This window comes from Marmota monax, unplaced genomic scaffold, assembly GCF_021218885.2.
Source record: "Marmota monax isolate L192 unplaced genomic scaffold, Marmota_monax_Labrador192_F-V1.1 WCK01_AAM20220418_F8-fsc00100, whole genome shotgun sequence".
In the NCBI taxonomy this organism is placed as follows: domain Eukaryota; kingdom Metazoa; phylum Chordata; class Mammalia; order Rodentia; family Sciuridae; genus Marmota; species Marmota monax.
The window spans coordinates 888835-903693 of record NW_026693872.1 but is presented as its reverse complement, the minus strand read 5'-3'; the positions used below and the strand labels follow the sequence as shown (position 1 = coordinate 903693).

Genomic DNA, 14859 nt, shown 5'->3' with positions numbered 1-14859 from the left:
AATTCAAAGAAAGGGATTCTGGTCTGGATTCTTATTATAAAATTATGAACAAATCACTTCTCTATGCTAATGTTCATCTTTCCATCCATAAAAATATCACTCTGCATATTTAACATTTTATAAGTCTGTATCCTGATAATCAGCCTTCTCAACTCATCAACTCCATCCCCAAAACAGTCAGTAGGAAGTTGATCTACAAAAGGCTCTGACTTTTCTTTATTCACATGTAAATTCACATATTGACTAAGTATAAATATAAAAGGCAATGATAAATTGTCTCTAATTGGATAATGATTGGCATATAGCTTTGCTATAATTATCTTGCCCAGTAGAACTAAATATAATAAAATGGATACACAGACTTGAAAGAAAAAATGATAGTGAAAATACAGAAGGATACATAATATCTTCAGAGATGCAGAAGACCAAACATTGCAAAAGTACCCTATAATCCTTACTCTACCAAACAAACAAACAAAAAAACACTTCCCATTATTCTTTGAAACCCCTAATTATTTGGATGGAGGCTTTAAACTTGTATTTCAGTGTTGCCTTAAATAATGGATTTTCTGGGGGGAATAAAAACAGAAAAAAAAAGTGCTAAGGCTTGGATTGTGACCAGATATGGTTATCATGGCCCCTGTTCGTATTTAGTGAGAGAGAGGTGAGTGTGGTGTGATTTTCTAGAACAGCAACACAGACTTTAGAGCCAGACTGCGCACCCACTAGTGATAACTGCATGAGTCAAAACCTGACCTGCTGCTGTGACAGCAAAAGAGAATAGGAAGCATTCATTTCCTAATTTATTTTACATGTTATGACAATCCCAACTTATTTCTTGGAAAGATAAAACAGTGGGTTTGGGAATGATGATTCACATTTGTACAACTTTCATTTTGCCTGCTTTTTCTTATTTATAGTTCATAGTTATCCTCTGATGTAATTAGGAAAATCAGGGGGAAAACAGAATGAGATGCAATAGGGTCATGTGCTAGTAGTTAGCTAGTTAGTGGCCTTTCCCCTTGGGTACACTTCTATTTACTTAAGGAAACAAATTACACTCATCTTTTTATAGATATAGTATTTTTGCTCTTTTGGGGGTCTGAAAGTAATATTTGTTTCAAATTTATCATTATTTGTGTTTTACAAATATTAAATATTCCTTATCAGTGAGTTCATGGCTAAGTAAAATATCAGCAAGTATTGGTAATATTCCTGTATAGAAGGCTGACAGACCATCAGAAAATAGTTAGAATCTTTAATTATTTCCTTCCTTTTTAGGAATTTGGTTTCTTACAAATATTTAAATAAGTCCTTCTGTTCACAAATGAATATCCCAAAGGTCTCTCTCTTATTCACATGTTTGTTCATTTGTTAACCTAAGTTTATTGAGCATCTTACTGTGCCAGGCACTGTGCTAGGGTCTGTGGAGATCTAAACATGTATAAGATCTGATTTCTCTGCTTGAGGAGATTCGTCAATTGAGGGAGAGAGAAATATAGCCCATTAAGGCCAATACAAGGAGGAATCTGTTCACATTCAGAGAAATGAGCCATTTGGCAGAGAATTTGGAGCAGAGAAAGGGATGGGAAGAAATTGTCCTAGGAGAACAAAGATCAAGAAGTGTGTAATTAGTTTGGAGTCTGGTGATTATTCTGTTTGACAAGATATAATTTATTTGAATGAGTGTAGTGAGAGATGAGAAATAAAAACAAGACTGGTAGTTTAGGCCCTTGGTAACATTAAACCAGGCAAGATGGACCACTAGGGTGCTGGTATATGATTACAGCAGTAACCCTCTCTGTTCCTCCTGCTTCTGTTCAGTTCCTATGATGAGCACCCACATGCCAATGGCTGGAGACATGAATGGACTCAGCCCCACCCAGGCCCTCCCTCCCCCACTGTCCATGCCATCCACCTCCCACTGCACCCCCCCACCTCCGTATCCCACAGATTGCAGCATTGTCAGGTGAGTCCACAGCATGTGCTCCTGGGGACCTGTCCTCAGCATTGCTGGGGGTGGAGGGTGGACACTGTCAAAGTTGATTAAAAAAAAAAACTTTTGAAAAGCAAGAAAACAGCCCAGTGGCTGAGTTCAGCCACTATTCTCTGATCTGTGGAGTGGTCAGCATAGTTCAGTCAAGAAGAGCTACTCTAGTCAGCCTGGGAGAAAGTGAATGTGTGTATTTCTATGCATACAGGTTCATTCCTGTTCTCTCATCTTCACTTACTCCCTTCTCCTCCCTCACGTTTGTAGATTGTTAGTTGACTCCAAATTGGTGCTCAGGGCTGGGTTTCCCAAAAAGGGCAGTACTTGCTATCTTGCTCCCTTTCCTGCTCTCTAGGCCTCATATCTCTCAGATACCACTGAACTGTTGTTTTGGAGTTGAATGTCCATAAGAAAATTAAATGTTAACCAAAATGACAGAGTCAAGAATCACATCACCCCTCCCACTCTGCATACAGAACACGGCAAGGGGAGTGCAAATGGCAGAAAACATAAATGCATGAAGCCTGAAAGATCTGTTTCTCACAGAGACAAGAGTCAGCTCCTAGATTTCCTGCCAGTACTTGTCTCCTGCCTCTGCTTCTTGTGCAGAATGGTTCTTTCTTGTGGCTGCTAGAATGATACGTGTTAGTCTCCATGAAGTGTTCATCAGAGATGGCAAAATGCAAGGCTCATCTCACCCAGACATTGGCTCTGTGATGATGGTGGCACCATCACTCTCAGCATCACAAAGGGAAGGATTGGTGTTTTGTGGAAGAAGTAAATCCTAAAGTGTTAATGATTTTCTAAAATTGTGGCCTACAATTTCTTTATGTTTTTCATATGAACCATTCTCAGAAATCCAAGTATAAAACAATTACTGTGGAGATACTCATTTTGAAGTGAAGAGCCAGGAGGCAAGAGGGCTGCGAACCTGACCACTAGACTTCTTCCTTTCACCCCCTGCAATGGCTCCTAACACATTTAGAACCCTGGAATACCACAGATCACCATTTGAAAATTTTGATCTGTGCAATCCACATAGTTGGTTTTATTTTCTGTAGACATAAAACCCAAGTTATAATTCCTAAACCTCCAATTTGAGGCCCACATATATTTTATCTTCCCCTAGTCTCTTATGTAGGACATCCAAGGGCAACATGTTGGGTTTTCCTTTATCTCGCCAATGCAGTTGGGGTGAACTCTCTTTTTCTGTTTCCTCCTTCCTCTTCCCTCCTCCCTCTGCAGTTTCTTAGCAAGGTTGGGCTGTTCATCATGTCTGGACTATTTCACGACCCAGGGGCTGACCACCATCTATCAGATTGAGCATTACTCCATGGATGTAAGTAACTGTTAGACTTTTCTCTTGAGTTTTATTTCTTCACTTTCTCCCTCTGGTGACACATGCCTTGTAGTTCAATCCTTAGTAGTTTTAAATTTTGTTTTTTCCATGCCCCTAATCTTCAATTCTGAAAGAACCCCTAATCACAGTAGGAACATTCCCAGGCCTTAGGCTGAAATTGTAGCTCAGTGGTAGAGCACTTGCTTTGCAAGTGTGAGGCACTGGGTTCAATCCTAGCACCACATAAAAACGAGTAAAGGCATTGAGTCCATATACAAAAATTTTTAAAAAGATTCCTAGGCCTCCACCTCCACCTAGACATATTAAAACTCAGCACTCTGATCTTCCTCAGCTTGTCTGATCTGCCAACAGTTGGCTATTGCGCCCATACTATATTCAAAGTAGGAAAAAAGAGATCATTCCCACCATCAAGAGATCATCTCCAGCCAGGTGTCATGGTACATACCTGTAAATCCCAGCACTTGGGAGACTTTGGCAGAAAGATCATATTCGCTTTCCTTTGCAACATAGCAACATTTACTTTAAAAATGTTAAACAAGGGAGGGGGGGGAATAAATTTAATCTGAAGAATTGAGAGAAATTTTCAAATGTTCTTATTAATCTCTACAAGTCCCCAGGGAGGACAGTAGAAAGCAGGCCATGTTATTCTTGCTTAAAATCATGGCATGGAGAGATGATAGAACAGTGAGTGATGACTGAACCAGGAACAGAGCCAGGGGCGTAAGCCTCAGTCTCTAACTCTATTAACTGGCCTTTCCTCCCTCTCCTTAAAGTAGGACTTAAGGAAGATTCAGCCATTCCTCTCAATTCAAACTAAGTTACTTCATTCATCAACTCATCTGAATAGGCCCAGCCATCCCTGATCATTGAGAATGATTATTGGTCATGGGTTCAAATCCTAGACATGCTTTTTAGTAGCAACAAGAATTTAGGATTATCCTCTTGTTTCTCTGGGTCTCAGCTAATCCAATTGAGTTCAAAATCTTTCTTTACTTTGATTTGGCTTTTGAAAGAATCTGGAGGTGAGGGGACTTTCTCTGGCTTCCTACCTCATTTCCTGAATTACTGCTCACTCCAAAGCTGGTATTCTGGTCCCAGCAATCTGATTTTTCTTCCAGGCTGCTCTTCATGCTGCTCTCTTTGGGGTTCTCTGTCCTTTCTTCTAGCTTCTGGAGAGCACTTTGCACTATTGGGTGAAGACAGTCTCTGCCTCTGCCCCTGCTTCTGCAGTTGGGACCTCTCTTTACCCCCTCCTTGAGCACCGATGCTAGATATGTCCCTGTAGCATGAGAGCCCAAGCCCCATGGTGACAAGTACCTGCTATGCTGCCTTTCCACCCACCCCTAGCCATCCCATAAATCACCCCTGGATGCTGCCCAAAAGAATAGAAATGAAAACTATAGAGAGAACTTTAAAAGTACCTTCCAACAGGATTTGCATCACTTTATACCAGCTTCCACCCACTCAACAAAGCTGCCCTATATTTGAGAGTCTTCTGTAGTAGAGCCCTCCTTGAGGAAACAGGGAATCTGCCCTTTCCTATATTTTTCAATACATGCTTATCATTTGCTCATTTGCCCCCACTGAGGAGTATGGCAGGAGGCTCCACTCAATCTGCAGATGTTCTGCGCAAGTCCATCTCAGCTGGTGTTGACTAGTTGATGGAGTCTAGTTTACAAGGAACTTCGGGCTAATTGAGAGCTTAAAAAGCATAAAAAGTACAAGAAGCATAAAGACCATACTAGCTTATCTATTTGTGGATTCTCTTCATTACACTGTTCCTCTGCTATAGTAGGAAGTTGGAGTACTTCTAATGGCCTGAAAATTCACATCATAGGAAGATGTAACACTATGTTGCAAATTTCTGAATTGGCAAATGTTGAAAACCTATAGAATTTTCTCATCCTTGCCTCAGCTTCTCCCTGCTCATTTCTGGAAATAATTACCTCTTTTTCAGCTTTTCTCTTAGCACCAATCAAGTTATTTGGCATCTTTTCCTAGAAGAGGAATGTGATTAAAATAATGGTCTTCATTAGTATCTTCTGTGAGGTACAAAGTTGAATTAATATAATAACAATATAAATGGTTAACATTTTATAGAGTGCTTAGTAATTTATATAATACTTTTATAATAGTTGCCTGAGTCCACAATATATGGATACCTAAAAAAAGCAATTAATTATACCCTGTTTTACCAATGAAGAAACTGAGACCAGAGCTTTTACCTAAGACTGACACAATTTGAAATGACTTCTACCCACATCTATAGAACATGGACACAATTTTGCTGTATCTTGATACTCTGTTTTATCCAAACATCAAGAGACCCTTTGACCAATAGGTCAATTTTAGGTTGAGGAGCTATCCTGAGCCTACAGTTTATTTACCTAGATGTATAACGTTAGACTTGACATCCTTACTGATCTTCAGATTTTCTATCTATAAAAAGGTGTAAGAATATTTACCACTAAACAGAGGATTAAATGAGATCATGAATATAAAATAGTTACTTCAGTGCCTGGCACATGGAATGTGCTCAATCTCCATCAGTAATCTTTTCTTCTCATCTACTCCCCAGTTGTAGTGATATCCCATTAACATCTTTCTTCTAATTACTAGAGCCGAGTAGACAGGAAGTCAGAAGGTACATGATATTTCTCTTTAGAATTTTGCCCTCTCATACTACTGCTAACTCCTCTATTTACCAATGAAGAAACTAAGGTTAACAGAGAATAAGTGAATTGTTATCCATAAGCCAATTCTATGCCTTTGTGCTTAGCTACATACATGAAACCATCAGAAAGATATTTTATTTTCTAGGTTACAGATCAGTAAATTGAGTTCAATTAAATAAGGATGGTAAAATGGTATGGAATAAATGTCAGTTTGCATCTATTCTCATTTCTCTTGGACCTCCCTGTGGCACAGGATCTGGCAAGTCTAAAAATCCCTGAGCAATTCCGACATGCCATCTGGAAGGGCATTCTGGACCACAGGCAGCTGCACGACTTCTCCTCTCCTCCCCATCTTCTGCGGACCCCAAGTGGTGCCTCTACAGTCAGCGTGGGCTCCAGTGAGACCCGTGGCGAGCGTGTGATTGATGCCGTGCGCTTTACCCTCCGCCAGACCATCTCCTTCCCACCGCGTGACGAGTGGAATGACTTCAACTTCGACATGGATGCTCGTCGCAATAAGCAGCAGCGCATCAAAGAGGAGGGGGAGTAAACCCCATTTTGTGGGCTCTTCCTACACTCTTCCCGCCAGCCCACCCCTTAAAAGGCACCCTTGCTTGATCTTCACAACATTGTCTCTAGCTCCTCCCCTTCCTCTTCTCTGATTTCTTAAGAAAAGAAGTAGTAGGAGGCTACCTCTTAGCTAACCTCTGACCTGGCATCTGATTCTGATTCTGGCTTCAAGCCTTCAAATCTCTTGCTTGCAGGACTGAGTGGTCAGGGCTAGATAGAAGTGAGAAAAAAAAAAAAAAAAAAAAAAAAAAAGCAGTGGCTGTCTCCTTAAGCTGTAGAGGTCTCTCATTGACTTTTATAAAGCATTTTCACTCTTATAGTCTAAGACTATATACATATATACATATATAAATATATATAAATATATAAATATACAATATATATTTTTGGGTGGGGGCACTGAATGTTGTTTAAAATATAACTTAAAGGAATAGATATTGAGTTGCACTTATCAACCTTTTAAAAATTTACTTGTTTGGGATGGCTTACCTTGGCCCCTTTTATCAGGGGCATCATGTATGATGAAAGGTGTCTAGAGCTTGATTGTGCGTGTGAGTGACAATGGTGTGAGGTCCTTCCAGTTTTTTGGATGCTAAACACATGCCATATCAAAACTTTGGATAGATTCAGTTGTCTTTACCATTACTTATTAATATGGTAAGACTATATATGTACATGGTTCTCTGTGTTGGCCCCTTTTATGTTGGTGGCATCCCTTCTAATGCCATTGCTCAAGTAGGGATGTTTGTGTTCACTTTGTGAAACACTAAAGGAAAATACATCTCCTCTTTTGCTTCTTTTGGGAACAAGGAATGTAGGTACAACTAAATTTCTTTAAAGGTCCTTACAGCCAGCTTAAAGCTGGATCTATCAATAATCTCCTCAAATTTAATACCAGATACCGTAGTATTTATTGAGGAAACATTTGCTGCCATTATAGGAGTCTTAAAACTAAATTTGACTTCTGAATTGACTAACTCAATACACATTTGCTACTCCTTGTTACAATTCAGGTTGACTCAGTTGGGATGAATGCCATCTATCTAGTTGTTACAGCATAGTTGTATTCTCTATTAATAATACCCAGGAATAACAGGACTGATTCAGAATACTGAGTCTCTAATAAGTAGATATATCATCAAGCAATAAATTGAAATTCCTTAATGGTCTTTTGAAACATAAGTAATAGAAAGTAAATGTTTCTTTTAAAGACCTTACTGTTCTATAAAACTGCACATGCAGGCATGTTTATCTTTTTCTTTTCAAGTTTTAAAATAGAAATGGTGATTTGGAAAATATAGAATTGTGAAATCAGTTTTCCTATGGCATCGGTTGCATCACTGTGTTATTTTTCTTTTTTGATCAATAAGTGTTTGTTAGAAAGTAACCACGGGGACCAAGTTTCCCTCAGTCCCTTGGGGAATGTGCACATACTTAACCATGTTTCACAGATTGGAGGGGTAACCCTTTCATGGAAGCTGTTGCTTCAACAAAGACTTGTTTTAGAACTTTGGGGAAACATGTAAATGACAATATTCCCCCTAGATGTTTTGGAAACAAACTTTGTAACAAATATATATATTTTTTTTTTCAAAATATAAAACAAATATTTTGTATATATGCTAATAAGCGCTAAAATCTGTCCATGCATTCTGGTAGAGGGTTATCATTGCACAGAAGCTTCCATTTTTATTTTAAAGTGCAAAAGGGCTAATAGAGCTCTAAAATGTATGAATTGCATTTGAGAAGTGTATATATGTTTTGTGTGTGAAATTGCATACTTTGTATTTTCTTTCTTCTTGGGATAGTGGGTTTTCTAGAACCACAGTTAAAAGATTTTTTGTATTTTTTTTTTTTTACATTTTAATGGAAATGTTATTCAGTAATAATGCAGTGTCAAGTAAGAACACCATAATTGTAAGATGGGGGGAAGGGAAAGTTATCGTTTTTTATTATTTTTTTATTTTGCGTGTTAAAGAAAGAGAGTCCTTGATTTCAACATTTTGTGCTTAAATGATTGTAAGCACTATTAGTTTCTGGAATGAGCATGAAGATTTGAAAACTCATTTGGGGAAAATCAAAAGCTGTGCTTTGGCCGTTATTAGGAAGACAAATAGCTTCCTCTACTGTCCTTAGATTTTTAATGAACCTAGGACTTCTGATCTATTCAAGTGGCACTAGGGACTCAGAAATGCCTGTAACTGTATCTCAAGAGTTTGGTGTACCCATACATTGGCACAATTACATATAGGTGTCAACTTTTATTCCTTGGGTATATGACTAGCTAGGATAAGAAGAAAAGGCATGGCATACAGACAACTGGAGTGGAGGGTAAGTGACCTTCTGTGACCTCAACTCAGTGCAGTTAGCTGAAAAACAGGATGATCTTTGCTGGGAGAAACTTATAAAGAGGAACAGAGAGCAGAATTCTCTTCCTTAAATCCATTTAACTTTTGTTTTCTTATATTCCCCTAAAATACAGTATGTGGGATGTTGAATGTTAAAGAGATTTTGGATTTTTTTTATTATTTTTATAATTATACAAAATTAAGCACATGTCAAAAGTTTTATATGCTTTATTAATGTTTTCAAATGTTTCTTTCTTATAGATGTAATACTTTTTTTAAAGCTTCAATTGCTTGTCTCTTGGTATTTTTGTGTTCTGGGCTTTTGGTGAGCCATAGGCAAATCTATAAGCCACCTATGTTTGCCAAGACATGCAATAAAATTTAAAAATAAATAAAAATGCATTGAGAAATTGTATTAGTGTATGTGAGTTTATGTCTGGGTCTTCCATATTTCTAAACTTTATCTTTATTTATATACATGGGGAGAGGAAGAGACACCGAGGAAAGCAATAAAGAAGTACACATATTGATGTTTTCTCATTTCAGCACAAACAATCATTGTTTTCTTTTTTTCCAATCTATAAAAGAGAAAATACCAGAAAGGTATCCTTATTTGATACATGATACGTTTACAGGTATAGTTTATTTGACTAAAGACCAGAAGGGGCTAAACTGCAGAACTTCCTAATGTGTGTAACTGCGGTAACTGCCCCATTTTGCTTAGTACTTGCAAATGTGATGCGGATCACCCTGGTTGTACATGGGAATAATTTCAGACAGTGGGCTCTGATTTGGCCATGTTACCTTTTAAACTCAAGGATATCTCCTTTCAATTTAGTCAGTAAATTATCTACTGTCCCTAACAAAATAATTCAATGATTTTTATTAAAGAAATGAAAAAATATTCTTTCATTGACTAATATTAGATGGCTTGAAAACAATATGTTACCTTAGACTTACAGAGGATTTTACAGAAAATACATAGCACATATACATGTTATGTGTATAGACATTATACACATATTCCACATTACATATGTAATATTTGGTGATATCAATTTGTTTTCCTAGTTATAGATATAATCACATTATTAAGACATTGTGAATATAAATGATACCAAAATTTTAATTTCTTGAATCCTAGGTGATAGATTATCCAAAATAAAATGATTGATGTGGTAGTGTCAGTATGAGGCAAGGAAAACTAAACATCTATGAAAATCACCAATATTTGATATACAATCATAGACTTCTGGGCAGCTCAATTTTAGTTTTTTATTTCTTTTTTGAGAAATGCTAACCATTTATATGGATTGGTATTCAATGCTTTTATTATCTCAGGTTTTCTGAAGTACAAGGAAAAATAAGTTAAAAAATAAGAATAAAATTTATTTTTTCCTATTATCATAGGCTCCATTAATCCTTTTTACAAACCTAAAATACATTTTGGAAAGATAATGATCTTTGTTCTACACATCTTGAGACATTTAATTTTTTTTCTTTTATGCATTTTAGGCATTATTTTATCTTCATTGTGCAATTCCAGTGAGATAAAAATGAGTATTTTTTTAAAGGAAGAAAGGTAAAAGGATGTGATGAAAATGTTAAAATCCTATAGAAAACATGTAACTGAATATGAATTCATATTCATTTATTGTCAATAAAATTTGTTTAGTTAACTGTAAAATAAACTCTAAGAGCCCATTTTTATTTAAAAAAAAGAATGAGAACTTAAAACTGTGCTAATATATTAGCCACTAATTACATATGTGACTCTTGAGCACTTACATAGGACTAGTCAAAATTAAGTTGCACTATGTGTGCAAAATACACATAAGATTCCATTAATATAAAATAGTTACTTGATAATTTTTATGTTGATTATCTATAAAAAAGAGGATATTTTGGATTAAATAAAACATTTCATTTTACCTGGCTTTTTATGTATTGTCAAATGTTTAAAATTATATGACTTTTATTATAATTGACAAATGACCTTGAAAGATGATACAATAAGAAACATGGAAAGATGATAAAGTAAACTTACTATTGTACAATTATGCAATTTTTCCATAAGTATTGCATCATCTTTTAAGGAGATACAGAAGAATATAGGATACAATATTTTTGTAATCGGAATTTTTCAGTTTCTCCCCATACTGGCAAAAATGTTAAAATTAATGGAGGAAAATATTTCAAAGGGGTTAAATATGAGGTGACTATATAGAGACAGTGGCACTTTAGACTGTGATGATGGTGAAGTTATTGTTTAGGTCTCAGACTGAGTCTTCTGATGGTATTCTAAAATAAATTATCCAAACACAAGGCCCAATGGCTAAACAATGTGGTTCAAAGGACATATGGTACTGTCATCCACAGTAGTCATTCAAAAAGAAGAATTTGACCATGTAATACATTTTGCAGCAAAAACCCAGCCACTGTATTTTTGTAAAAGGATATATAATAGTGTTCTTTCAACTCTAATGATTCTTGTGCCCCAAAATGTATAATATTCTTCACAAATGGAAAGATGCTAAAGGTAGGTGTGTTATCAAAGATTGTTGGAAGTAAATATATGAAGTAGAAATTAAACGCATGAATTGACCATTCTAATTAGTGTTTACAAATCTAAAAAATATTTGAAATTTTGGAGCAAAGAACATAGTCATCTTTCTTCAAAAAACTATGAGCCATCTAGGGCTGGGAACACAGCTCAGTGATAGAGGGCCTGCCTAGCATACATGAGGCACTGGATTTGATCCCAAGTACAAAACACAAACAAAAAACATTATGAGCCATGAAATGCTCAAAAAACATTTGGGGTATTATATTCATATGTTGCAAATACAAGATAAGTAATTAGAAGCCTGTTAGTGATGCAATTGAAATCAACATTTGTAAGATTGATATGTACCACATTGCATGCCAGTTCATGAGCAGTTAGTTGCATTCAGAAGATATTTCCAATTTTGTGTGTATATACCACTAAAATCTTGAAAAGGGGAAAAAAAGTTTCTTGTGAAACTATCTTTGGCTATCTCTTCATTCTATTTCATTCATAAAGTTACTGAGATATGGAAAATTAGAAAAAAATAATGGATGATGACAATGTTTTGTTATTATGCTGGGAGCTTTTTGATTACCTTAACGGCTGTTAATAGTTATGAAATACCAAAGACCTAATGTTGAATAAACAGGCTTGGGTTATCTAAAATTTGCCCAGGATATTTGAGATCCAGGGGCTACATTTCTACATTTTGTGGCAGCATTTGCATTATTTAAGGAGGTGACACAGGGATCCTCTTTGGTGTAGAAGGCATTTCTGTTAGTAAAATAAAAATATGCAAAAATGTACTGCATAAGAATGGTGGGTACACACTGGTGTCTTCCTAGACCTGAGGAATGCAGTCTTAATTATGAGTCAGTCATCCACAGTCTAACAGAAGCCAGTGTCCATTCTCCTGTCGGCCCGTCTTCCACATTTGTGTTCTAAGTTCTCCTATTAGTAGGCAAGCACATGGGGCACTCAAACCCTGAGTATAGATTTCCAGCATCTTATTTGTACCCACAGAAGGCTTAGTGTCCACTATCATTTTTAATAACTCGATTGACACTACCATTTTTCTTATGCTTTAGATTTATTCCAAACAAGTTATGTTGATTTATAGATTTTAATGTACATATCAAGAGAGGAAAGACCACTGGACGGAAAGAAGTCTGTTGACTGGATTCAGTCTGCAGTTCAGATTTAATATCTATAAAATGAGGGGCTTGGACCCACAACTTGTCAGTAATATTCTTTGGAAAATAGCAGGATAGTAGCATTAAAAAACACCCTGCCAGTATAGGAAAGAGGTCATAATTTTACAACAAAATCACAGTCTAAAGCTACACTCTACATTAAATACAGATCTGGAAACTTCTTCCCTCTCTAGAGAAACTTCATGGAGCCCTCAACATTAGACACACACATACATATTTCAGATACACGTAGTTCATTAGTTTGGTGCTTTTAGAGTTACGCTGGGTGTGTCTTCGAAATTTATGAGATTCGTTACTCCTCATTCTAATCCTGAATCTGTGTGTGTGTGCCAAGTGGGTGGCAAGTACTAGTAAGCAAACTTCTTTTTTTGCGGTTTTGATCAGAATTCTAGGTCTAGGACCTTGGAAGACCAGCATTTGGGAATTTAAATAAAAATTAGATATAGGGAGACAAGAGACAGGAAGTACTAGAAGAGTTTGGAATAAGGAACAAAGGAAAATGATGAATTTTATGAGCCCTTTAACTCATCTGACATTCTCTCTATAATCTGGGAAGATAAATTATTATGATTTTAAGTAATGGTTGGATATTCTTAAACTCCAGGTACTACCTTCTATAAGCTGAGCATTCTGCTCTTCCATTTTTTAGTTAAGTTTTTATCCAGTATTTCTCCAATTTATCAATGTCTTCCTAATGTGACTCTGCCCCATTAATAATCAAGAGTTAGAGAAAGCTCCTGAAAGCACTCACAATGCCTAGGGTACAGAATGCTGAAATTTCAAAAGAAAGTGAAAGGAGAAAACACAAAAGATCTACCCACTGTCAGATTCTGGGCTGTAAAATGAATAGAAAATTCTGCTGTGTCATTCCATAGGGCCTCCTGCCAAAAGCATTTTGGAAATGTTCAGAAAGTTTGTTCTCAAGTATTCTGGAACTATAGTGGCATCTAGGTACCAACACATTTGGTGTATTAGACAAATGCTGACTAACAATACCTGTTGTTAAAAAGGGTTCTCAGGCCACTGAGAAGTGTTTGTGTGTGTGTGTGTGTGTGTGTGTGTGTGTGGCATTCCCTTTCCTTTTGCTTTTTTGGGGACCCCTAAGGTGTTGTCACCCTAAGTAATTTTCTCAAAAATAGAACAAACTATCAGAAAAAACACATCAAAATTATCTTTGGATCATTCAGTTTCCCTGTTTCCTTTTTTCCTCTCTGCAGAAGACATCTACATTGTATTCCATTCTCTACTCAAACCTTATGCCCCTAACTTCTTTTTATGGTGGAAAGGCTCATAGTTTTTTTGCACTTTGCCAGGCATTTCAAACCATTCCTTGGAGGCGGTGGCCTGCCCCCTCACTCTTATGGACCCTTGCCCTCAGGCCCATGATACTTTCAAGAGTCACATGTAAGGCAGGAAGTCATGTCTAAGCCTGGTCTCCTCAAAGGCTCACCAGAAGGCATCACACTGTCCCTTGGCTGGCTAGTGTTCAGTCGGCATTTAGCAATCAATGGGAGTTCTGTCTCCTCAGATACTGCCCCTCTTCTTCCCTGGTATAATATCCTATTCATAAGAATGTCGCTTGGCTGGCTTTCGCTCTGTCTTTCATCTCCTTGCCTCATTACTTCTTGTCTTGTGGTACAATACCACAGTCTTTGCTCATCATCACAGCCTCCATAACACTTTGACCTCCCCTGGTGAGGGTGGCGGGAGTGGTGAAGGCCTGCCTCCTCTCCCATGATTGTAATGTACTGTTTCCTTCCCCGAGGAAAAGAGCTTCCCTGTCTTTTGGCTAAGGGACTAATTTCTTGTAAACTTCATTCCAATTATTTCCATGGTACTCTTGTGTAATACCAGGCTCTCTTCCTCATGTTGAATGGATTGAGTGCATTCAAGAGGAAACCAGGTATGATAAACATTGGTAAGTGTGAAAATCTGATTGGGTAGGTGGGTAGGTGGAGCCAGCAAAGGTCTGCACAGAAGTGGCACATGGTCTTTGGTTGTTTTCAAAGTTGTTTTTGTACTTCCTGTCCAAAGGGTTCCTCAGCTTCTTTTGATACTCTGATATATGTGAGTATATGTAGAAATTCGGAGTTGAGAAAGATGCAGCTCTGATTGTGGAAGGATAATCCAAGAATCGAGGAATCATTTAGTTTA

General features: G+C 37.1%; 1 protein-coding gene across 6 annotated transcripts in view; it reads left to right on the top strand.

The window, feature by feature from the left end:
• Tp63 (tumor protein p63) overlaps window positions 1–9356 on the top strand; it is a 218491-nt gene extending 209135 nt beyond the window's left edge. For 3 of the 6 annotated variants that reach the window (XM_058585060.1, XM_046462639.2, XM_046462640.2), the window contains 3 exons: window positions 1825–1969; window positions 3236–3329; window positions 6279–9356. In XM_058585060.1, coding sequence (XP_058441043.1) covers window positions 1825–1969; window positions 3236–3329; window positions 6279–6575 — 536 coding nt within the window. In that variant the 3' untranslated portion in view covers window positions 6576–9356. The remainder of the gene's footprint in view (window positions 1–1824; window positions 1970–3235; window positions 3330–6278) is intronic. The other 3 variants (XM_058585063.1, XM_058585062.1, XM_058585061.1) reach the window with 2 other exon arrangements.
• Window positions 9357–14859: the final 5503 nt, after the last annotated feature.